Genomic DNA, 25,045 nt, shown 5'->3' with positions numbered 1-25,045 from the left:
TCTTTGTAAAGGCTCTCATAAGATTTCTCAAGTCAAAGAGAAAAAGGCTTGTAAAATTTTAAGTTTCTGATAGAGTTCTAAGTTCTTTACGTATTCCAAAGGATTATGAAGACCAAAACTGTGGACCCCGCGTTTTATTCAGAGAGGCTTTGTTCAGGGAGATTGAAATGCATCACGGTAGTCAACGGCTCAACCCGCCGCCTCAGCTCCCTTTCCCCTCCTCCCCGATTGAATAACAATGCGTCAAAAATAATTTATAAAACCACCCAGCCGTCGTCGTTAAATCTTTCAAGGCAATAAACTCTTTTTAACAAGAGTCATCGCGAAACATAAGTATTTACTAGTGTGTTAAGTGTCCTTCAACGTTTCAAGCACAGCAAATATCATCTCAATTATTTTGTATCTTAAACTTCCAAAGGGAATATGCTTAAGGAAAAAAGCTAATTAAAGAACGATCTGAGAACCACATATATTTTGCAAGTTTTCCTAAAGTACTTATTATTACCCTGATTTATCTTTTTCATCACTTTTTAGAACAATTGAAGGTTCCCCCCTACCCCATCCCTGACACGCACCATTTAGCATTGCAAAAGAAAGGTGAGATTTGTTCCCTGGAAAAAAAAAGCATGAATGGGTGGGTAGATGAACTATCTGAAAAATCTATGTCAGCTTAACAACTTATTCTTAAAATTAGTTTTAGAGCACTGCTATCAAGTCGGCTTTTCCCAGTTTTTGAATCTCTAATAATTAGAAATTATATCCTTCACTGTTTTCCTTTAAAAAAGTGTGTAATACCTGGTGTATATATTTTTCCTTCAAGACATACAATTCAGCAGCTCTCACCTTCGATGTTTTATTTGATGAAACGTTTAAAAAATCTTGGACGCAAAATACTCAATTTTGCAATCAGGACATTTCATTCAATCAGTACATCCTTAAACACCTATCTCTTTAAGAGCTTTCTTAGCCTTTTCCAAGTGTTACGCTTTGAAATTTCATTCGAACCTGAAATATGGGGCTTAGAATAAATTATGAGGTTTCGCAATATATCGATTTATTCAAGAGAAACCGAAATCAAAAGAGAGAAGCACCATTAACAAACAAAATTTTCTAACACATTTTTGTTACCCAAGAAATTAGAGTAGGTCTTTGGTCAATCCTTTTCACACTTCTTTCATTGTAGCAACTTATGTTAGGTCATCTGAAGCAGTTAAGTAAACTCGCACAAGCACATTTACTTTATTTCAAGTTCTAAAATTCGTGGTGAGAAACTATTGAATTCAGTTTTTCCAGGATGTTGGACGTGAAGGGTCTTGTGGTTTGCCTTTGCCTTTTGGCCTCTACGATCGCTTCAGACCCCGGAGGTAAAATCGTTTAATTTGCGAAGCATGTGCTTAACTTTGTCTGTAACCGAGAAGCAGTAGGTTGTAACTAAACAGAAAATCCGAATAAGCGTTCAGCACGATCAATAACGACAAGAAAATGGACAGGTGCTATCTTACCGTATGTCATAGCGTCATCTTTAGGTACGAAAGAATTCATAATGAGCTAAATTCTTGGTCATCACTGTTTTTCATCATGATTATATAAACAATAGCCCAAAAGGTCAAATTTTATTTTTAAAAAAATTCAAAAGAGCGAAGCTGTGGTCTTATAATGGTAGTTCAATGTGAAGGAACAATGGCTGAATACCAGTTGTAACGATCCAATGAGGCTGAAACACGAGCCCATGACCACTAGAGCGTTTTTTTTCTATTAACTTGTTTGTATGCTTCTTTGGAAGAAAAGACTCGAGCGTTTAAATTTTCGCATTTTTGTGCTTTCTGTTGCTGAAATGTGCTATTTCTCTCATGCCATAACCATTAGTTAACGTCTAACGCAATGCGAACAAATAGTTTTGTTTGTTCGCCGAAGACGAGAGACGTGGCGAAGCCGAAGGGAACAAAGGGGTCGAGAAGAAACAAAACTAACTGTTTCCCATGGAGTCAGTTATTAAATATTTTGTTTCGTTACCTGCTAACTCAAGAACATAATCGTGTCTCCTTACGACTTTATTGCAAAATGTAACAATCCCCAAATGCAAATAAAAATATCTCAGCATCTTGACGCGGTTCGTTCCTTGACCGTATGCGATTCGCAAGATCAAATTCAAGGTTCTTGTTTGCCGAGGAAGTTTGTTTGTTCCACCACTACCTTCTGACAAAAACTTAATTTATTGAACATTTTGCACAAACACATTGTCAAACGAATATATATAAACTCCTTTAATTTTTAATTTGTTAAAAGTTATATCATACACCAGATTCATGTGGCCTTGAAGTGTCTAGGTCTTCCGCATAATTGGAGTGAATTACGAAGCTCGAGATTGGCGAATCAAAAACATATGCTTATCATTGCTTCCTAGTACGCAACAAACAGATGGAGTTTGTTGGACTGTACAAATGACTAAGTTTACAAAGCAAAACCATTCATGTAGCCGAGCTCCCAATGCGCAAAGCAGGATGGAGATAAGAATTTTTGAGTCTAAGCCCAGAAGATAATGTTCTAGGGAATACCCGAACCCCTAAATTGTTTACATTAAACTCTACAAAGAAAATAAGAAAAAAGCCTTAGACTTCACGAAGTTAAATTTTGCTAATGAAACAGTTGTATTTGACGGGCTAAAAAAATAAATCTTTCTAAGTACGAAAAGATTGAACATATTTTTTACGTCCAAAATGGATTGACTTCCCTGTTAATCAATTGTTTATTTCTTTTAGATCCATCTTGTGATTTTGAGAAGGATCTCTGCTCGTGGAAACAAGCAACATCAGATGATTTTGATTGGACCAAAAACAGTGGTTCTACTCCTTCGGGTTCAACTGGACCATCTTCTGGACACGGTGGAAAAGGTTAGAGGATATAAAGCAACTGCTTGCTGAGGACACTATTTGAAAACTACCTCCTAAATCATACACTCGAGTAAAGATAGACTTAGATAAACATATCTACTTAAAGTTTTCTAGTTAAGAATGACTGTGGAAGCCTTTCAAATAAATTGTTCTTTTTTTTTTCCTTCATTTGCTTTTGCTTTTCTTTCTCCACAGGATACTACGTTTATATTGAGACTTCAAGTCCCAGAGTCCCTTATGATAGAGCAATTTTGGAATTCAAAGGAGTAAACAGAAAGACAGTCTGCTTATCTTTCTACTATCATATGTACGGGGTTCATGTCAAGGCACTGAATCTTTACAACGGCGGAAACAAAATTTGGAACATGAAGGGAGATCAGGGAGACTCGTGGAAAAGGGCAGAAGTAACAATCTCTGGTGATTACGACGTAAGTTGAGTATAGAAGCTGATTGAGCTCTGGCTGGGCTGTTGTGATGCTTCCTTGAGAAAGACAACCGAATCTAGCCAACCCATTACCCCACGCAAGAAAGTGAATGTGTAATAGCAAGTTGTTCGGTCGGACTGACGGAAAACTGCTGATTTATTAACGAATGACTAGATTCTTTAATAGTTGGCGATTATAAACGTGACTATGATTTGGTCTCGATCCATAAGCGAGATGGAAATTCAAGTGAATTGCGCTGCAGTGGCCTCGGATCCTGCAAAATATTGGATATTTCAAAGACATCGTTCGTTGTTCTTGATTCTGTTTCTGTCATAATTCATGTGTACAACTTACGATTGTTGGCCTTGAACGTTTCAATCAATTTACGTATAAAAAAAAAATACGACGTTTTGATTATAAAGGAAAGTAACATCCATAATTTTCCTATTTAGCTTAAAATTGAAGGAGTTTCAGGGGACTCCTATCAGGCTGACATTGCCATTGATGATATATCTGTACAAGATGGTTCTTGCGGAGGAATTCCCCCTCCACCGTCTCTTCCCCCTATCCCACCGACGACACAGGGACCAGGTAGGGAATATCATTTTGCGAAAAGACTCAGATTTGTCACCTGGTTGAGAAAAAAAGGTGTTCCTAATCGTACGAATTTCTACTGTGTAGTGTCGCCGCAATCGTGTGGTAAATCACTAGTATCGAGGGTTATTGGAGGAGTGAACGCAAACCCAGGGAGTTGGCCTTGGCAGGTATGGCCGTTTCTTGATAATTCGTGATTTTCCACAGTCCAGTTGCGAAAAACGCATGACTTTTGCTTTATTTTGTTTTGGGTTTTTCGAGTCACATGTAGAGAGACTAGATTGCAAAGCCCTTTCAGTGTTTGGGGATTTTTATTCTCCCCTCAGATTGCGCTCTTAAGAGGAAGTGGCAAGTCTTTCAGTTGTGGTGGATCATTGATAACTCCTGAATGGGTGGTCACAGCAGCTCATTGTATTTCAAGAGGACAGTACGTACATTTGTTTAAAAAAAAAACAAACAAACAAACAAGCAAAAAACCAAAAAACGTTTGCGCAATTTCCCCAGGCAAAGAGCATAACCTTGACCAATTATATTGAATACGCTACTTTTGTTATGATGAGCTCTTCAGTTGAGTGGCCCAAGAAACTCGCAAAACCCACTCGAGCAATTTCGCGCCGAGCGGGTTGGATAACGTTTGAACGCCGTTGAGGCCAAGTAAATATTTGTTTATTAATTTCGATCGACAGTTGAGTTTAATTACGTAAAATTGGATTTTATTTCATGATTGAGCACAGCTTTTTCCGAGATACATATATACTTTGACTCTTTGTTACGCACTCATTTCCTCTTCATAAATAATTCATTTCTTTAACGCCGACTTTGTTACAGACCTGGTAGTTACTACACGATCCGCCTCGGAGATCATAACCGTCATGTTAATGAGGGAACTGAAGAAGATATTCCTGCCAAACGTGTAATCGTACATCCTGATTACAACAAAATTCCCATCGACAGCGATATCGCATTGATTCAGTTATCTAAACCAGCTACCTTGAATGCCAGAGTAAAAACCGTATGTCTGCCTTCTCAGGATGAAGTTGTTCCCACGTCTTCTAGATGCTTTATCACGGGTTTGTTTAGCTCAGCAAATTGATACTATTCAATAGGGTAGAATGAATTCTTGCAAATTTAGAGAGTAATAAATTATGGAGGTTCTATATGACACGAGAGAGAAACCACGTCAAGAAGATACTACTTACATTGAAAACATAGCAATCGCTTTCTGTACTAAATCCATTTGGGTTGAAAACATTGTTATTTCGTCCCACGCAAAAAAAACGGTATAACGGTATAACGGTTTTCTTAAGGAAAACAAACGTTAAACACATGTAGTCTTCTCTATCAAAGTATTCAAGACGAAATTGAAGAATTTTACATAACTGCATTACCGTAACCCCTAAGGAAATGGCCATTGAAGTAACTGGAATATGTAAGGCTCGCAAAAAAATATTCTGCTTTGATTTTACGGATTTTTTTTATCCAGTTTTTTAATTTTGTACCCTTCCTTTGTTTCAATGTTCTTTGTTTGTCCAGGTTGGGGCAAGATTAAGTATCCCGGGTCCTCGCATCACATACTACAACAGGCCAATTTACCTCCCGTCACAAACAGCGGGTGTGCTAAGAAACTTGCAAGCTCTCCAGGTAGGAATTCTAGGGGGTCTTTACCTGATAAGTCACATTGTTTCCTTGTGTCGATTCCGGATTTTTCACACCTGCTTTGTTAATCTATTTAGGAGGCTCATCTCTACAAATAACTCAAAACATGATTTGTGCTGGTGTCAGTGGAACTATTCTCAGTGGTTGCCACGGAGATAGTGGTGGTCCTTATGTTTGTCAGACTTCCGCTGGGAATTGGGTTCTGCAAGGTGCTGTCAGCTGGGGTTCTCCGCGATGTTCTGCAGCAGAGCGATATACAGTGTTTGCTCGTGTTGGCAAGTTCAGAAATTGGATCGACAAGAATATGAATAGTGGGATTATACCACCAACCACAATACCGCCACCTCAACCAACGACGACTAAAGCACCTGCAACACCAACAATAGCATCTAACTCCGGTAAAACGCAATAGCATATCGATAAAAATTCACAAACTAAATATTTCCGGCCCTTCTACGGCAAATGGTTAGCCCTATTTAGACCCTCTTTCGTTAGAGTAGAGTAGCTACCAGGAGTACCGCTAATTCTCTTGTGATGGCAAGGCTGCTCATCACAAAGCTCCCGAAAATTTTATATTTATGCCGAAGAGTTCTTCCATTTATCAAAATAGAGACTTGCACTGTGGGGGCAAAGTGTGTCTTCTTCAAAAACAGTTAGTGCTAAGACCCGAGCCTGCCAATCCAGTTTCCCCTTTACCACCGTCCTTTCGTAGTTTCGTCCAAAATAACATGCCTCTTTGTCAAATTAAGATGAACGACCTAGTAGTCTACATTCATGTCAATTGTTCCTTTACTAAATTAAAGCCGGAACTGGGCAATTAGAATTTACTTCTTTGGGCTATCTTATTCCCACCGAACAGCTGAGGTTTAGTTTTAAAAAAAACCCACCTTACAAATTGTTGAACTCGCAGTACGCGGAACATGATTGATATAAGTATGTCAGAGTTCCAGAAGGTATGACATATTCTAAGGTATCGCTCAATTTCTTCAAAGCAATAGTGGCTAATTTAACATGCTAAGATCTTTTTACTTCTAAACTTCACTTATTATAATGACAGATTTATCACTTATTTCCTAAAGGTCCATCTTGCGACTTTGAGAAGGATCTCTGCTCGTGGAAACAAGAAACAACAGATGATTTTGATTGGACCCAAAATAGTGGTTCTACTCCATCCTCTGGAACTGGGCCATCTTCTGGTCACGGTGGAAAAGGTTAGGGAACAAAAATAATGAAAGAAGGTTGCTGAACAAGCACAAATAATTTCTTCTATGTAAACAAACCTAATATAGCTCAGCATTTCCATTTTTTCTTTGTTTCCTCTATAGGGTCATATATCTACATTGAGACTTCCTCCCCAAGGATTCAAGATGAAACAGCCATATTAACATTTGATGGAACAAACCTTAAGCCAGTGGTTTGTCTAACCTTTTATTATCACATGTATGGGAATTACATCAATGAGCTTCTGTTGAATAATCGTGGAAAAAACGTTTGGAAGTTGGCAGGTGATCAAGGAGATCAATGGAAGAAAGCGCAAGTCACACTTACTGGAAACTATCAGGTAGAGTTTCTAAATTAATTTCCGAGTCCTCGTTAGTCAATTTCTCCCCCCCTTCCTTATATGCAGTTGATTTTGTTCGTTATTTTCCTTCTTTCTACATTATTATGAAACGGTTAAGTACCCACCATACTAACGGCAATTAAATGCTCAACATTTTATTGGTAGTAAGTTTTTCTTTAACTTCTCCCAAACTAGCTCGTTTTCATTGCATCCGTTGGAGGTTCTTATGAAGGTGACATCGCTATCGATGACATATCTGTCTCGGACGGAAATTGTTTCGTAGTACCGCCGTTACCCAGTCTACCAGCCACTCTTCCACCAACTCCAAGTCAGGGCCCATCAGTGTTGCCGGGGAAAAGTGAGTATCAAGAGCACACAAAACTTAATATAATAGTACCATCAAAATGATATGTTATTGAGTTAAATTAAGATAAATAAAGTTGTACTTTACGGCAATGGCCATTGTTATTTTTCAAAGATTTGAGCGCGAAATTGGCCAATCATAATGTAACTCTTTGCGCCCTCTTGTCCCCATCAAGCAGATGAAAACATACAAAAGACTAGGAACGTTTGGAAAGTCTAACATACAAATAACTGATCGCGCTGTATGCGAAGCGTGAACATGTAAGATAATAGCATTCCGAGTTCCAGATGAAATAAAGGTATTCTAGCTAGGGATTAAGCAATCTCTAAATATTTTTCGTCAGTCTTGAAAAGCGATGATAGAAATCTTTGCCTTTTCTCTCTAACTCCATTTATTACACTGACAAGTTATTCTTTTATTTCTTTCAGATCCATCTTGTGATTTTGAGAAGGATCTCTGCTCGTGGAAACAAGCAACATCAGATGATTTCGACTGGACAAAAAATAGTGGTTCTACTCCTTCCTCTGGAACTGGGCCATCTTCTGGACACGGTGGAAAAGGTAAGAGAATAAAAACCACCAAAGTTGCTCAAAAAAGAAGCAATTTCACAACTAGTTCTTCTATTTCAACGTCAATAGTTCAGTCTTTCAATTTTCTTTATTTTCTCTATAGGGTCATATATCTACATTGAGACTTCCTCCCCAAGGATTCAAGATGAAACAGCCATATTAACATTTGATGGAGCTAACCCTAAGCCAGTGGTTTGCCTAACCTTTTATTATCACATGTATGGGAATTATATCAATGAGCTTCTGCTGAATAATCGTGGAAAAAATGTTTGGAAGTTGGCAGGTGATCAAGGAGATCAATGGAAGAAAGCGCAAGTCACACTTACTGGAAACTTTCAGGTACAGTAACTAATTGATATGTGCTGTAAGGTATGCAATGCCCATTGTTAATTAATTTCTGATTCTGTTTATCCCTTTCTTATCTTTTACTTTTTTTTTCTTCATTTTTTCTTCACTTCACTTTCATTAGAAAGATATCTTCCATATTCCTGAAAGTTGAATTACCAACATTCAATCAGTTCTAGCTTTTTCCTTTACCTCTCCCAAACTAGCTCGTTTTCACTGCATCCGTTGGAGGTTCTTATGAAGGTGACATCGCTATCGATGACATATCTCTCTCGGACGGAAATTGCTTTGTAGTACCGCCGTCACCCAGTCTACCGGCCACTCCTTCTCTAACTCCAAGTCAGGGCCCATCAGTGTTGCCAGGTAAATGTGTCCATTAAGAGCGCGAACAAAAATTAATATAATTGTACTATGGGACCAAGCAAAAATTATAAAAAAGCAAAGAAGCTTTGAGGGGCCATTGCTTTCTATATTCATTCAGGATGCCCTTAACGTTTTGGGTTAAACAACAAATATTCAGATTCGTAGCTTTACACGGAGTACAATTTTCTCGGAAGGTGTTCGTAGATTTTTATCGGCATGTTCAGAGAAGCTGATGGAAAAATAGAAATGATTAAGAAAGTCAAATAGTTATTGCAACAAAGCTTAAAAGATAGAAAAGGAAACTAAGCTCCCAAATGGCTTCATGGACAAACTCTTTACTCAGCTTAGAAACTGAGAGGACTGTTTAATGTGTGGGAATTGCTTCACGTACGTAAGCTTGCAAATTATTTATCTGTTCTCAGGGAAATGCGGTTTTCGACCTTCCACAAGGATAGTAGGTGGTCAAGAAGCTTCTGTCAATGGCTGGCCATGGCAGGCGATGTTGAGATACAAATATGGAGGCCAGTTCTGTGGTGGAACTTTGGTAGATCCTTTATGGGTTGTAACAGCAGCTCACTGTGTTAAAAATGCACAACCAACAGGAATAATAGTCAGGTATAAATTGAACAAAATATAAATCAACAACTCATAGGCTTTGTGATCTTGCTAAATGGTTTATTCCTGTATAGGATGTAACCGGGCTCGTTTTGCCTTGACAAAGGAAATGTTTCTTTTCATCTTAATTATTTTTCTTGTCTGTCGTCGTGTACGTTTATCTCTGAGTTTGTTCGTTAGGTCATTTGTCTCTTGTGAATCGTGGGGAATTTATTTTAACTTTTTACGTTTATCTCTCCCAGAAATGAATGAAATATAACAGTTGATTGATTTTCAATGAAAATAGTATGCAATGCTTTAAGTTTTAAATACTCAAATTGCTTCTTTTCCTTCTAGAATGGGTGCTCATTGTAGGGTAAGTGGTACCGTTGGAACAGGACAGGACATAGATGTTGCGCAAATCATCAACCATGAAAGTTACCATACCCCTCTAAGATATAGCCACGACATTGCCTTACTGAAGCTAGCCAGACCTGCTAAGCTCCAAACAGGTATTGGACTTGCTTGCTTGTCAGACTCCAGCCTTCCTCTCCCCATTGACGACCCCAACACGAAGTGCTGGGGTACGCTCTCTTCTGGAGGTAGTCAACCTAATGCCTTGATGGAAGCGTCCGTCCCCCTGGTATCCAAAAAACGATGTCTCAAAGGATATCCAGGAAAAATCCACGACTCCATGTTGTGTGCAGGTCTGGACCAAGGCGGAGTAGATGCTTGCCAAGGAGACAGTGGTGGACCACTTGTATGTAAGTTCAATGGCAGATGGTATCTGGAGGGAGCTACTAGTTGGGGATATGGATGTGCCGCTCCAAATAAGTACGGGGTGTACGCCAAGGTACGATACCTCAGGTCGTGGATCGACAGAAATATGAATGGTGGGATTATACCACCAACAACAATACCGCCACCCCGACTAACAACAACTCAACCACCAACAACAGCATCTAACTCCGGTAAGATGCTAAATAAATGAGTTAGAAATGAATTAGTCAAAATAGGATAAATAACGTAGTATAGCACAGCAATGACTGATGTAATTATTGGAAATAAAAGTAGGAAATTGGTGGCCAGTCATAATCTACTTTTTAGTGCTTTCTAATCCTCACAAACGAACAAATGGGGTTTTTTGCATCATCGGAGAGAAACATTTGTAAAGCCAAACTTCGCAAAGCTAACCATTCAAATAGCTGGGCACGCAGTGCTCGAAGTGTAATGGCGATAAGCATTTTAGAGTTCCCAAGGTGAAAATGATATATTATAAGTAATATTCAAAGTTCTGAAAAGCTTTTGTCAAATTTAAGTCTAAAAAGCCACGAAATGAGCGTTTGAAGGAAAATTTCCTAATTAAATAGTCGTACGTATGTGAAAATTATTCTTTCAGAGTACGAACAGGTAAGACATTTTTTCCTCAAAAACTTTATTTATCTCCGTGTTGAATAAATGGCTTATTTCTTCAAGATCCATCCTGTGATTTTGAGAAGGATCTCTGCTCGTGGAAACAAGCAACATCAGATGATTTTGATTGGACCCAAAATAGTGGTTCTACTCCTTCCTCCGGGACCGGGCCATATTCTGGACACGGCGGGAAAGGTTAGGGAACATAAAGAAACGAAAACTGCTCACTGAGAAATCATTTCAGCAAATGCTTATTCTATTTCATCAATCTGTTATAACTTGGGTCATTTTTTTCTTCCCCGTTCTCTTAAATCTTCATTAAGTCATGATCATAAGAAAATGGAGAATTTAAATCGGAAACTGACTAATTTACTTGCGACAAAAATGATTCGGCTTCAAGCCAAAAGCCGTGAAAGTTATGACCTAAACAATGCAGTCATATAAAGCGAGACAAAAATGCATACAAAGTAAGATTTGTAGTACATAGTCAAAGGTGGAAAACAAGACTACTTTAAGTATAAAAAAAATTCCACATTAGAATTACGATGGAGTCCTTTAATATGAACTTTTGCTTGTTTTCCTTTACAGGATATTATGTTTATATTGAGACTTCAAGTCCCAGAGTCCCCTATGACAGAGCAAGTTTGAAATTCAAAGGAGTAAACAGAAAGACGGTTTGCTTTTCATTCTACTATCATATGTACGGGGTTCATGTCAGGGCACTGAATCTTTACAACGGCGGAAACAAAATTTGGAACACGAAGGGAGATCAGGGAGACTCGTGGAAAAGGGCGGAAGTGACCATCACTGGTGATTATGACGTAAGTTGAGCGTAGAAACTGGTTGATCTCTGGTCGGGCTTTTGTGATGCTAACTGTGCCTCGACTCAGGCACAAGTTAGTTGTTCGTTCGTACTGACGAAATACTGCAAATTAACTTACGATAGCTATAGTACGTTCTTTAATAGTTGAATATGACAATAGTGACATCGATTCAGTCTCGATCCATGAGCTTGATCGAAGATCGAGTAAAATCTGTTGCGATGGAATTTTGTAAATCACTTGATTTTTTTCTGAACATCGTTTGTTATCCTTTACTTCTGTTCCTGTCATAATCCATGTGTGACAACTTCTGATTGTTGGCAACGTCTCGATCAATTTACTTATAACAAAATATGACGTTTTGACGGAAGGAAGTAACATGTGTAATAATTTTCCTATTTAGCTTAAAATTGAAGGAGTTTCAGGGGACTCCTATCAGGCTGACATTGCCATTGATGATATACCGTATTTACCCGCAGATAGGCCGCACCCGCGTATTGGCCGCACCCCAAACTTTCAATGGTTTTCATGGGGAAAAAAAAATTGTTGAGGTCGAGTACCAGGATAAATAAAGCAAAGTTTGAAATCAACAACAGCTGATGTGTATCAAGTCAAGTTTATTTTTGCAATAATTCCTACACGAACATGAAAATGTTCAAACTAGAAACTGAAACGCCTATTCGCTAACATTTTATATACAAAATAATCTTAATTAAAGATAATTTTTTCGAACAAGTTTCTGTCCTTATATGTACAAACACGAGTAAAGTGAAGCATAACCCTTGTAAACACGTTCGCCAAAATCATAAACAAGTTGTAATCTGTTAACAACTATTAAGATATTTACATGAAACTAATATACATTCCGTGATGAACTTTTCAATCGATAAAAGCTACACAACAAAGTTTCATTGTTGTCCGATCAAAATTAAAATCCATTGAAATCACCTTCATCAATGTCACTTTCACCAAAAATGTCACGTTATTCTTGTTCGTTCAAAATCGGCGATTTCTTATTGCCTGATCGAGAAGTGTCAAACGAAGACGACAAGTTTGCAGTGGCTGTTTATGAAGAACTTGGCATCGATGGGAAGAAAATTGTTGGACATTTCCAATGGAATTCAGCAGAATTGCATCCTATTTTATAGAGAACGGTGGTGAAATTTCCTGCAAAGTGACTAGAAAAAGGAAGCACTCGAAAGGCCCACGAGGAGGAATGGCTATTCCGTGCAAGCTGTTTTGGACATCTTCAAACAAGAGACACGTTAAAAAACTTGATGCGCTCATTGCTGCAGAGAAAATCAAGATTCTTCGAAGATATGGACTTCGCGTTTAGTTGTATGTGTTGTAAGTTAGGAACAATTTAAAGCGAACATTAAAACGCCAATTTACTGTACTACCGTGAGTTCTCGTGCATATTAATGAGGTGTCAAAACGCTTGTACCCGCGTATAAGCCGCAACCCCAATTTCGGTCCCATTTTTCCGGGAAAAAAGTGCGGCCTATCCGCGGGTAAATACGGTAACTATACAAGATGGTTCCTGCGGAGGAGTTCCCCCTTCACCGTCTCTTCCCCCTATCCCACCGACAACACAGGGACCAGGTAAGGAATATCATATTGCGAAAATACCTAGATTTGTCACTAGTTTGCAAAAAAAAAAAGAGGTGACAAAGATCTTGTTTCTAATCGTTTGGGATTCTACGATTCTTTTACTTTGCAGTGTCGCCCCAATCGTGCGGTAAATCACCAGTATCGAGGGTTATTGGAGGAGTGAACGCAAATCCAGGGAGTTGGCCGTGGCAGGTACGGCTGTTTCTTGATAATTATTCATTTATATTCCTATAACTCAAGAACTAATTTCATGACCTCAATTTTCAAGTGTCAAAATCTGCTATCAGTTTTTATTTTTATTTTTTAATTAAAGCTGGCTAAATATTTTTGCGGATAAAATGAGCCTTGATATCCTGAATGCAACTCGAGAATAATACATGAGGTCACCGACTTCCTTCTCTATGTTTTTATTTCGTTTAAGTTACAGATGCAGCAAATTAGATTACGGGTGCTTTTACGGGTTCTTCTTAATTTTAGAAATTTTTTCTCCTTTCAGATTGCTTTGTTAAGAGGAAGTGGTAGATCATTCAGTTGTGGCGGATCATTGATAACTCCTGAATGGGTGGTCACAGCAGCTCATTGCATCTCAAGAGGACAGTAATTACATTTGTATTTTATATTGACACTTTCGCACCATTTTCGTAAGGCAAAGAGCGTTACCTTGACAAACTATAATCAAATGCTGCTTTTGTTGTGATAGCTCTTCAGTCTATTGACTTAAGAAAGCCGCACTACCAACTCGACCGATAACGATTAGAATTTCGAACCAAGCGGGTCTTGATAACTCGCGTTGAACACCGTTGAGGCCATCGGATATTTTTGTAAATTTGGATCCAGAGTTGTAATCAAGTACTGAAAATTCTGTATTATCGAGCACACATTTCTCCGAAATACATGTGTACTTTGACCCTTTGTTACGCACTCATTCTATCTTCGCAAATAATTCATTTCTTTAACGCCGACTTTGTTACAGACCTGGTAGTTACTACACGATTCGCCTCGGAGATCATAACCGTCATGTTAATGAGGGAACTGAAGAAGATATTCCTGCCAAACGTGTAATCGTACATCCTGACTACAACAAAATTCCCATCGACAGCGACATCGCATTGATTCAGTTAACTAAACCAGCTACCCTGAATGCCAGAGTAAAAACTGTATGTCTGCCTTCTCAGGATGAAGTTGTTCCCACGTCTTCTAGATGCTTTATCTCTGGTTTGTTTAGTTCAACTTATTATAATCGATATGTTTCAATCGAGCATATTAAACCCTTGCCATCTAGAACCTCAAAGGAATAGTTTTGAGAGTGCGTATGGCTCAAAAACCACGTCAAGTAGGATCTATTTTAGCCAATAAGGCTTGTCAATGATTCAAAACTTTGAAATCAAAGCATACTTTACCTTTATTGCAATTAAGAATCCTTCTGTGTTGAAAACGAGGTATCAACGCCCCGCACTAATGTTAATGTGAATTTTCGACAAAAGCTAACAAAATTATTAACTAAGGTTTCCTTCAGGGAAACAGAAGTTTACCACGAAGAGTTTTCTACCGAAATTTTCGAGATATAATTGGTGAATTTTACATTGCTACGTTACCATGATTCCGCGGGAAACGGGCATCGAAGTGACTGAAGTATGCCAGGCATAAGATAAAGTGATTAAACCTTCACAATTTTATTGGTAATTTAATTTCTTCTATTTCACCCTTGTTCACTATTTTTCTGATAAAATGTCCTTTGCACAGGTTGGGGCAAGATTAAGCATCCCGGGTCCTCACATCACATACTGCAACAGGCGAATTTAACTCCCGTCACAAACAGCGAGTGTGCTAAGAAACTTGCCAGCTCTCCAGGTAAAACCTCTAGATGGTGTCTTTCTGATAAGTTAAAAATGTTTCCTTATCACTACGTAAGAAAGATGCATGGATTAATTGCGTTTGCATGATTGCGGCCTTTACGTATCGAAATATTAGTGATTGGTTCAAGAGGATTAACATAACTCTAGATTTTTTGAAACCATCATTGTTTATATCTTTAGGAGGCTCGTCTCTTCAAATAACTCAAAAGATGATTTGCGCTGGCGTCAATGGAACTATTTTAAGTGGCTGCCATGGAGACAGTGGTGGTCCATACGTTTGTCAGACTTCCGCTAGGAACTGGGTTCTGCAAGGTGCTGTCAGCTGGGGTTCCCCAAGATGCTCTGCGGCCGAGCGATATACGGTGTTTGCTCGTGTTGGCAAGTTCAGAAATTGGATCGATCAGATGATGAGCACTTGACTTACTACTTAAGGATAATGTTAATCTCAAATGAATAAACTTCCAGAAATAGTTGAATATCGACTTTTTATGTCATCTTTTTTTATTAAGGGCTTGATTGAGAAAAGTTGCCGTTTTGCCTGTTTGAGAAGCTTTGTTCAAAACAGCAATCTACATTATTATTTTGAATTATATTCCTGTCCGTTCATCAGGGAGATTCTTATCAACTCAATTAATGATAAGTTTGTTATTAGCAAACTACTTTTTTAATATATAGAATGTGAAAGATTGGCAATTTTGAGCTCGGTAAAGAAAAAGAGATATATTTAGCGTCTTTTCACGAGCGTCCAAAGAGTTACAAAGAAAAAAATTTTGATTCCTACCGAGGAATTTAACCTCAAACCTCCGGATTCCGCGCTCCGATGCTCTACCACTAAGCCGTGGAGACTCTATGGTGAGGAAGGCCATTACGAAGTTTATAGGGACCCACCAAAAAAGACGAGAAACATCTTTCTCTAAATTTGTTTATTAGTGAAACCCCAAGAGAAAAAAAAAGATATTATAGGCAAACACTGATTTTCTTCAAAGTAAATCATATCTTAAAAAGTTACTGCTATTTAAAATTTGTAGAAACAGCTGAGGTCTGTGCTAAAACGTAGATTTTTTTTCCCAAAAGCACTTAAAATGCTTTCTGAACATTTGATTGCGGTAGCATTGAATATATCAATAACAATATCGATCATTTCATCCTGTTATATTCGTTCCGTTGACAATATGTAGTAAAAGGAAACGATGATGCAATTTACATACAATCTATCTTGAAAAAACTTCCCCGTTTCTAGCAATGCTGCCATATGTTTCCTTTTCAGCATTACGTTCCGTGCTCGGCCTTTTATATTGTTTATAACACTTTTGTGATTGCAGAGGGGAGAGGGTGGGAGGAAATGCAAATTGATCGAACCAAAATGTGCTTCTGAAACAGCTTTCTTCTTCGAAATCCTAATTTTTGGTACTCATATCAGCTTTTTGCAAAGCCGGTGCGACGTGGTACTGACGAAATTTCATGCCAAAAATTATTTGTAAGTATGCTGTATGTGCTTCTCTAGAACGATCTTCCACAATTAAAAAATTTTATGTCTTAAACGGGTAAACTGAAAAGGAACGGATTTTTCTGTTATAAGTAGTTTGGGACTAGTTAAATGCACAATCAAGTAACTTTACTCTGCAAACGTTAAGAACTGAAATGTTGTGCTCGCTGTTTAATCAATAAGTAAATACGATTAAAAACCCAACTAAAATGTTCTAACGATAACGATGTTTGCGTAACTTATCTGACAGCCTTTAAAAGAAGAATTTCGAAAAACAACAATGGACCGCGGAAATGATATGAAATATGAATATTAAAAATGCTTGAGGCTGCCAGTGGTATTCTCTACCATGTTTAAGTTCTATTTCTAAAGTTCTTTTAATAGTTGCAACAAACATTATAATTCATTAGTATACACTAAAAACATTGAAGGCGCGCTCTGATTAAAACAACTCCAAAAATCCTTTGCTATTGACTTCCGAATAACTCGCGCGGGACTTGCGCCCGAAAAGATCGTAATCGTTGCTGGAATAAACGAGTTAAATTCATATTTTCGCGCTTACCATAATTATCTCACTGTTCTAGAATAGACTAACACTAGTATTCACCTCAGTGAAGGTGACTAGGGGTGGATATTTCCCTAACCGCTTTATGGCTCGGTAAATATCCACCACTACCCATCTCCACTTCGTTGAACAGATGTTGATTACCTATTGAAATCTTCATTGTGTGTACTTAAAGAACGCAGTCTGTTCCTACTTTGCAATCGCTAAAAGTTCAAATGACACGAGTAGTACTCGCTTGTTTGAAAACTAATTAAAAACTGTTTATAATGAATGTACTCCAAGTACTCTTTAGGAAACAATGCTTACGCCTAATCACTAAGCATCCCATAGATTTTACTAATTGTAAAGATCATCCCGTCAAATGTGTAAGAATGCTTGAATAAATATTTTCTCTCGAGAGTGTCTTTCTTGCGCCTTGTTTGAAATAAATATTCTCGCTTTTTAAGTCTAAATTTAATACGTTATGTAAAAAAATAAAGTTTTTCTTAAATTTGTTACGTTCAAACAAAACATAAATGATATTTCAAAGATTTTTAATCCAAACCTTATCAAACATCAAGGATGTATCGGAAATTGTGAAAGTATGAATAAATTTGAAACCACTTTAACTTAAAAGGTTAGCTTAAAAAAATTTTAAAAAGGCTTGTTTATTCAAAAAACGATTGTGTAAACAATTTTTTTCCTTTATGTTTCCATACTATGATAGGAGGCTGAATAGGGAACGTGAGTGGAATGCGTGAAGATAATATGGTAGAGCAGTGATGGAATGAATATCTGATGATGGAATAACATCTCCCAGCATTTTTGGAGCATCCGATAGTTTTATGACTAAGTGAATCAAGTTTGTTAAACCTCCTGTGCAAACGTACGTTTTGCCCTCTCTAAATCGTTTAAAATCTTCATAAAACATTAAATATGATTTGTAAACAAATTTTGGTTAATGTATTCAGGTTTGACATTGAGTTAAGTAAGTTTTTTCAGCTTTGATTTACTCTAAATAGAATCTTTATATATTTCACACCCATACGCAACACACGCGCACAGTTTCTTTTACAGAGGCCGCAGGATGATACTCTTGATTTTGTTAAATCTGCTAACATTTTCGCTCGCTCAAGGTATCCAGAAAAGTGAATCAGACGGGAAAAGCATAAATTTATTTCTTTACTGTTTTTCCTTCTTCTAACTTCTTCTACCTTTTTTGTTTCTATGCTTTAATCACTCGATGAAAAGATTGCAGTTTTGAGCAAGGAACCTGTGGATGGAAAAACGATCCCTCAAGCCGTCTGAAATGGCTTCGACGTCAAGGAAACACCCCCCAAGGGGAAGGTAGGTTTTAGACATTTTAAAATGTCCTTATCTAATGGCTAAACTATCAAATAAGTGTACAATCTGATTATTTCTGCACTGAATGATTTTGAGATCGTGCCAAGATGGGAGAAAAGGTTGAAAGCAAAAAGAAAGGCAACGATCAAAATTGTTTTTTCTTGGGTTCATCACCATCTAAATGTAATGCTGTCTCTAGACTCACCTATCATGGCAATTTTGCCCTCCCGAACTTAGCCCCGACTGTCCTTTTCCTTTACTTTTAATTTTTCTCACACAGCGGCAATTTCGAGTCTCACCTTTATTGAAGATTGTATGTGAAACCCTTTTTTACAATATGAATGTTCCGGAAAAAGAAGAAAAAAGCAGAAACACGTTTTGTTTATTGAATTCTTCTTACTCACGCCTTAGCAAACAAGTGAGACAACAGCATTTTCAACCTTAGCCAAAAAGTGAAATGGTTCAACATTGAATTGACCCAAATCTGCGCAAATGTCTTTAGAATACTTAAATCTTTATCATTTTAATACAGGTCACTATATGCTGCTTGGAAAAGGCAAGAAGAACTTTGATGCTGGTCTCCTTTTTAAGACCTCAATTATGGATAAATGTCTCTCCTTTTGGTATAAAATTGACGGAGCAAAAGGAAGCGCAATTAAAGTGTTCGTCGACGGTCGCTACTTTGAAGATCTGAAAGCTACAAAAGATGGGAAATGGCACAAAGCCACATTTACCATCAATAAAGTAAACAAGAAGGTAGGCTGTAATTTGTGTTTGTATCCTTCGGTCCCGTTTTCCTTTTTTCATAATCTGAGAGCATTGACAGTATTAGAATAAAGAATAAAAAGAAATTTGTGGTCTCATGACCAACCAAGCAATCCACCGAAACATCGTAAATGAGCTATTTATTGTTAGGGCATCTATAAAAAAATTAATAGAAGATATCAATTTGTTATTTCAAATCCGTATTCATATTCTCCATTCATCTGCACAATTCTTTTTTTATGACACATTCTTCTCCTTTTCAATACTTTACTTTGTACACGTATTTGCTTGTTTTGTGTTGAATGGAAACAGATCGTGGTAAATGGTGTAAGAGGGAAAAAGAAAGATTCCATAGCCATCGATGACATAATGTTTTCGGATAATTGTGGACCCAGTCCCCCAGCGACAGGCCAACCAACACCCCCACCACCAACCGGTCAACCTTCGCCTCCACCACCAAACACTCCTTCAGTACCTGGGACGTCCCCGCCCGGTAAAGAAAAGAATGTTTTTTTCAACATATACCTTAATTACAGGCGAAACCAGAAATGCTGCCAGTAATGATTCGATTCATTTAGAAACGCTTGAAAATGATGAAAACTAAGTAGAAGGAGGGAACACTTGCAGCGCTCAAACAGATGAAACTAATCTTGATCTAACCGTAAGAAATTCCTGCTAATGTGTGAATAGAAAATAAGATGCAAAGTAAATAGCTGGACGAATAGGCACTTTAGATAAATCTTTTTTCAATGAGCATTAGGTTTCTCGTGTCTACCACGAAAAATATTGATATTTTTCTATTCATTTCGCCTGTTTTGGTTTGCTCGTAACTTTTTATTTTCCCTTGGACAGTTTTTGTGTATAATAAAAAGGAGAAAATTTCCGCTCAGATCCTCAATTACAACCCTGATATTCTTCACACAACTACAAATGTAATTGCTGAGGTTATTAACGAGCGCATTTTTCTTACTTGCATGAAAATCCTTTTCACATTAAATCATCGACAATCAGGCGATTGCGGTAAAGGTCCTATTGCAAGGATTGTCGGAGGTATGGAAGCAAAAAGAGGTGATTATCCTTGGCAAGCCCTTCTCCAAAAGAACGGTTACCAGTTTTGCGGCGGAACCTTGATTCGTCCACAATGGGTACTGTCTGCAGCTCATTGCGTGGAGGGTGAAAAGCCTAAAAATATTGTTATTCGGTGAGGACCTCTAATTTACCAAGGCTTACATCTTTTAAGTTTTCTTTACACTTTTGGGCCGCGTCGTTCAAAGAGGGATCAAGGTTTACCTAGGATTAAAAGGCTTGACTTCATTTTCTCATTTAGAGCGCATATAAGAGGTAGGGTGTCGTTGGGTCTTCTCAATATGTCTAAGAAAAAGGGATTAAAAATACCAAAGAAAAATCAATTTGCAGAGCTGTAAAACTAAACTTAAAATTTACACCAACCCCGGGTTAAGGTTAACTGCGTTTTGAGCAACCCAGCCCAGCTGGTGTACAACATACAGGGCTCAAACATATTTCACGGGAACTCCACCCCCTCCCCACCCCCTCCTAAAAAATATAAAATAAAATAAGAGACATACACCCACTCCCTAACAGATACTGGTCACGTGCAAGTTTGCTCAACAATATTTGCACGGTGAACATCCCTTTCACCACGAGAACCTTTATTTCGACCCTTTCGTATTGTAAGTAATGTTTGTTTTTTTTAAGCACAGTCTTTATAATGATCAGATTGGATTTAGATCTTTTCTACTTTTGATATTTTTCCTGACATTAATAGGATGGGTGCACATTATCGAGTGGACAAACCTTCCACATCTCAAGGTGAACAGAAGTTCAAGGTGGTTAAAATTATTACGCACGAGTCTTACAACAAGCCAAAAGATATGAGTCATGACGTTGCCCTCCTGAAGCTTGAGAGTCCCGCTACTCTTAACGAGTAAGTAGACAACAAATATATAAGTTTTCGTTCACTAATCTGTCGGTTTGTCTCAGCTCCTTTCTTAAGTAACCCTTGGCGCGTTATTCCTTGTTTTGAAAGGATTTCCAGCCCTGAGAAAAACCACAACAGAATTCGTGCAAAATTACGAACAATTTTCACAGTATAACTTCTCGAATATCCCAGAGCTCTTGTTCGTCCGCATGTCGCCTGGCCTCAATCGTTTTAATGAATGTCATCATTTTTTTTCTTTTTTGTTTCTGATTCGTAGCAAGGTTTTACTGTTAGTAATTTGCAATAAGGCAATGAAACCAAATCAAAATCTGTAATTTGCAATATGAAAATCTGTAATTTACCAAATGGAAAGTTTTAACTTGCATAACAAGAAAAGCGGAAAATCGTTAATCCACAACCTTGCCTCGTAAGTCCATCACATTTTGACCGTTGTGATGACGAATCGTGATAAGAGTACAGACCACTCGATAAGAATACAGACCACTCGACAAGACTACAGACCACTCGATAAGAGTAGAGACCACTCCACAAGAGTACAGACCACTCGATAAGAGTACAGACCCTCGATAAGAGCACAGACCACTCGACAAGAGTACAGACCATTCGATAAGAGTACAGACCCCTCGATAAGAGTGCAGACCACTCGATAAGAGTACAGACCACTCGATAAGAGTACAGACCCTCGATAAGAGCACAGACCACTCGACAAGAGTACAGACCCCTCGATAAGAGTGCAGACCACTCGACAAGAGTACAGACCACTCGATAAGAGTACAGACCCTCGATAAGAGCACAGACCATTCGATAAGAGTACAGACCCCTCGATAAGAGTGCAGACCACTCGACAAGAGTACAGACCACTCGATAAGAGTACAGACCCTCGATAAGAGCACAGACCACTCGACAAGAGTACAGACCATTCGATAAGAGTGCAGACCCCTCGATAAGAGTGCAGACCACTCGATAAGAGTACAGACCACTCGACACGAGTACAGACCACTCGATAAGAGTACAGACCCTCGATAAGAGCACAGACCACTCGATAAGAGTACAGACCACTCGATAAGAGTACAGACCACTCGATAAGACCTCTCGGAAAATCGTTAATCCACAACTTTGCCTCGTAAGTCCATCACATTTTGACCGTTGTGATGACGAATCGTGATAAGAGTACAGACCACTCGATAAGAATACAGACCACTCGACAAGACTACAGACCACTCGATAAGAGTAGAGACCACTCCACAAGAGTACAGACCACTCGATAAGAGTACAGACCCTCGATAAGAGCACAGACCACTCGACAAGAGTACAGACCATTCGATAAGAGTGCAGACCCCTCGATAAGAGTGCAGACCACTCGATAAGAGTACAGACCACTCGATAAGAGTGCAGACCACTCGATAAGAGTACAGACCACTCGACAAGAGTACAGACCACTCGACAAGAGTACAGACCACTCGACAAGAGTACAGACCACTCGACAAGAGTACAGACCTCTCGATAAGAGTACAGACCTCTCGATAAGAGTACAGACCCTCGATAAGAGTAAAGACCACTCGGTAAGAGTACAAACCACTCGATAAGAGTACAGACCTCTCGATTAGAGTACAGACCACTCGATAAGAATACAGACCTCTCGATTAGAGTACGGACCACTCGATAAGAGTGTAGACCTCTCGATTAGAGTACAGACCACTCGGTAGGAGTACAGACCACTCTAAACCACTTTCGATTTGCCCATGTATCATTCTCACTGAATCTCGTGATCAAAAGGTGAAAGCTTAAGAAGGAAAGTTTTTTCTTCATTTCAGATCAAACACCATATAACTTCCAAGGCCATCTTAACAAAAAGTATTTCAGTATGTCAATTTGTCCACTGCGTTTTTATTATGTTTTCCTATATTAGGTTACTAGCCCCTTCGCCAATTTTAAACAGAGAAGAGGAGCAAAAACGTTTTTGGTTAAATCGACCAGTCATTACTTATTGCCGGAGGGGGTCGGGGGTGGGAGATTTTGGGAGTACCACATGGTTGTCAGGGGTGTCACGGAAAACAAAGAAGGGATGAGTCGTCGCTTACAAAGTATAAAAGGGGTACTATAGAAACTTGACTGCCAATGCGGTGGCAGCATCGGAATACTTAGAGAGTCTTATCAGATTAGGTAAGTTTTACCGTGGCAAAACAAAAAGCATCCAACTTTCCCCTCCCCCCCCCCCCCAGTTTAAAGAGGATAAAAATATTCCCTTGCCAGTCCCTAATATTGATTTGGCATTTATTTATTCCAAGCTTCACAAATCTCGCTTGCCTACCTTCATCTGATCCAAACCCTGGGTCATCATGCGCCATCACCGGTTGGGGCAATTTGAAAGAAAATGGAAACCAACCCGAAAAGCTTCAAGTAGTGCAAGTTCCCATAATGTCAAAACAAACCTGTGAAGGATATTACCGAAATGAATTACACGAGTCTATGGTGTGTGCAGGATTTCCAAAGGGAGGCAAAGATTCCTGTCAGGGAGATAGTGGCGGTCCAATGGTCTGCAAGGGTCGCGATGGCAGGTACAGTGTACATGGTGTTACCAGCTGGGGATATGGCTGCGCACGGCCGGGAAGGCCTGGTGTCTATGCCAGAGTTTCGTATCTTGTCAAATGGATCGAAGGCAAGATTAGCAATAACTGAGGGTCAAAGAGAGAAATGGCGCAAATATGATTTTCATATGATCTTATGTACTAGACTGTAAGCCTCTTTATTTACTTCTGTTTATGAATGAAGAGGAAAGTGCTAAAAAGCCAGCACATGGATATCAGAGGGCTTTATGAGGTTATGGAAAGCAACAGCTGAAAGTTTTGAGGCTTATTAAAGGTGTTAACAATGTATCAATGAATCAAATAAAGCATTGAAAATGATTCTGCTTTTTTTCGACTCTAATTTAGGAAACAAACCTCTTAGTAGCCCAGTCTACGAAGAACCATTCCCATTCCACCTCTTCTATAGCGTGAGCCCAGTAAGAGGCTTGCGTGACAGGAAATATAATCTAATGGTGTTGATAATGAATAAGTGGACACGCAAACGGAAACCAGAAGTATAATGCATCTAGTTTTGGTGCCCTTTGGCCTCACACCGTCAACTGCATCATTAAAAAAATACATAAATACATTAGATCGCAGTTTAAACCACAGAAAGCTTACATAATATCTGTAGTACCCATGAGTTAAAGAAAAGTCTCAAACTTCCGGCTACCGAACGCGTCTCAAACTCATTTGTGCTCAAGTTAGCTCGGGTACTGTGGTATTCAGTACAAGTTCAGAGTTTGCTTTATATTTCAAAACAATTTCAGTACTCGCAGGAAATATGTTATTTGAAATATGAATGAAATATTGCGACTTTTTTCCGTTCTGGCTCCAGAATTGTTAAAAGACTTTAAGAATCTCTACTTATCCTTGATTGCATTGATCTTCGTGAAACAAGAGCCGTCTCAGAAGGCTTTTAACTAAAATTATCGTCACTATTTTTCTGATAACTTGTATAATCGATCGGTATTTGATTTTTACCGTCCAGGTTCTGTCATTTGAGCCTCATTTGATCGATGATTATTTCCAAGCCCTCAGCACGGTTATTGAGCCGTTTTTGGAAAGTGTACCACGGAATATTAGTCAGTTTGCATTGTAGAAACGTAATCTGCGTGATTAAATTATGGTTTTGCGGAGGCTTCCAAAGCAACTTGCCGAATAAAGTTCCGATTACAAAAGAAAAGAAAAAAAAGCTTGCTTTAATGCGACTTCTATAATTTCTCACTGTTCTCTTTATTAAGTTTGGGGAAATTCCCGCTGAGTTGATCCCAGTATCATGGATAAATCAGATTATTGTCAATGCTAGTAACCAG

At 38.5% G+C, this 25,045-nt stretch overlaps 2 protein-coding genes across 2 annotated transcripts; both read left to right on the top strand.

Moving 5' to 3' along the window:
• The first annotated feature begins 1,294 nt into the window (after positions 1 to 1,294).
• LOC113668121 (MAM and LDL-receptor class A domain-containing protein 1-like) lies at positions 1,295 to 8,504 on the top strand. Its single transcript, XM_089198026.1, has 14 exons — positions 1,295 to 1,364; positions 2,760 to 2,891; positions 3,087 to 3,319; positions 3,769 to 3,907; positions 3,998 to 4,080; positions 4,237 to 4,337; positions 4,739 to 4,980; positions 5,444 to 5,551; positions 5,644 to 5,964; positions 6,646 to 6,777; positions 6,892 to 7,127; positions 7,323 to 7,485; positions 7,920 to 8,051; positions 8,164 to 8,504. The coding sequence occupies exons 1-14, from the start codon at positions 1,295 to 1,297 to the stop codon at positions 8,406 to 8,408; spliced, it is 2,337 nt and encodes a 778-aa protein (XP_089054152.1). The 3' UTR covers positions 8,409 to 8,504.
• LOC113668120 (transmembrane protease serine 9-like) lies at positions 8,418 to 24,065 on the top strand. Its single transcript, XM_089198025.1, has 20 exons — positions 8,418 to 8,429; positions 8,612 to 8,768; positions 9,191 to 9,383; positions 9,720 to 10,333; positions 10,839 to 10,970; positions 11,364 to 11,596; positions 12,000 to 12,059; positions 13,120 to 13,198; positions 13,317 to 13,399; positions 13,704 to 13,804; positions 14,181 to 14,422; positions 14,951 to 15,058; positions 15,244 to 15,474; positions 18,116 to 18,229; positions 18,345 to 18,440; positions 18,970 to 19,193; positions 19,515 to 19,695; positions 20,214 to 20,403; positions 20,989 to 21,147; positions 23,451 to 24,065. Exons 1-20 carry the CDS (start codon positions 8,418 to 8,420, stop codon positions 23,839 to 23,841), a joined length of 3,600 nt encoding a protein of 1,199 aa, XP_089054151.1. The 3' UTR covers positions 23,842 to 24,065.
• Positions 24,066 to 25,045: the final 980 nt, after the last annotated feature.

Source organism: Pocillopora damicornis, chromosome 2, assembly GCF_964200805.1.
Source record: "Pocillopora damicornis chromosome 2, jaPocDami1.2, whole genome shotgun sequence".
Taxonomy (NCBI): domain Eukaryota; kingdom Metazoa; phylum Cnidaria; class Anthozoa; order Scleractinia; family Pocilloporidae; genus Pocillopora; species Pocillopora damicornis.
This window is presented reverse-complemented; position numbering and strand designations above follow the sequence as displayed.

Bases quoted from the DNA above. Each gene is read 5' to 3' on its own strand.
- LOC113668120 (XM_089198025.1), top strand. The intron at 8,769-9,190 runs GTAAATGTGTCC...ATCTGTTCTCAG, and splicing joins GGGCCCATCAGTGTTGCCAG to GGAAATGCGGTTTTCGACCT. The intron at 12,060-13,119 runs CCGTATTTACCC...GTAAATACGGTA, and splicing joins ACATTGCCATTGATGATATA to ACTATACAAGATGGTTCCTG.
- LOC113668121 (XM_089198026.1), top strand. From the start codon at position 1,295: ATGTTGGACGTGAAGGGTCTTGTGGTTTGCCTTTGCCTTTTGGCCTCT. The intron at 1,365-2,759 runs GTAAAATCGTTT...TATTTCTTTTAG, and splicing joins GATCGCTTCAGACCCCGGAG to ATCCATCTTGTGATTTTGAG. The intron at 8,052-8,163 runs GTAAGAGAATAA...TTTTCTCTATAG, and splicing joins TTCTGGACACGGTGGAAAAG to GGTCATATATCTACATTGAG.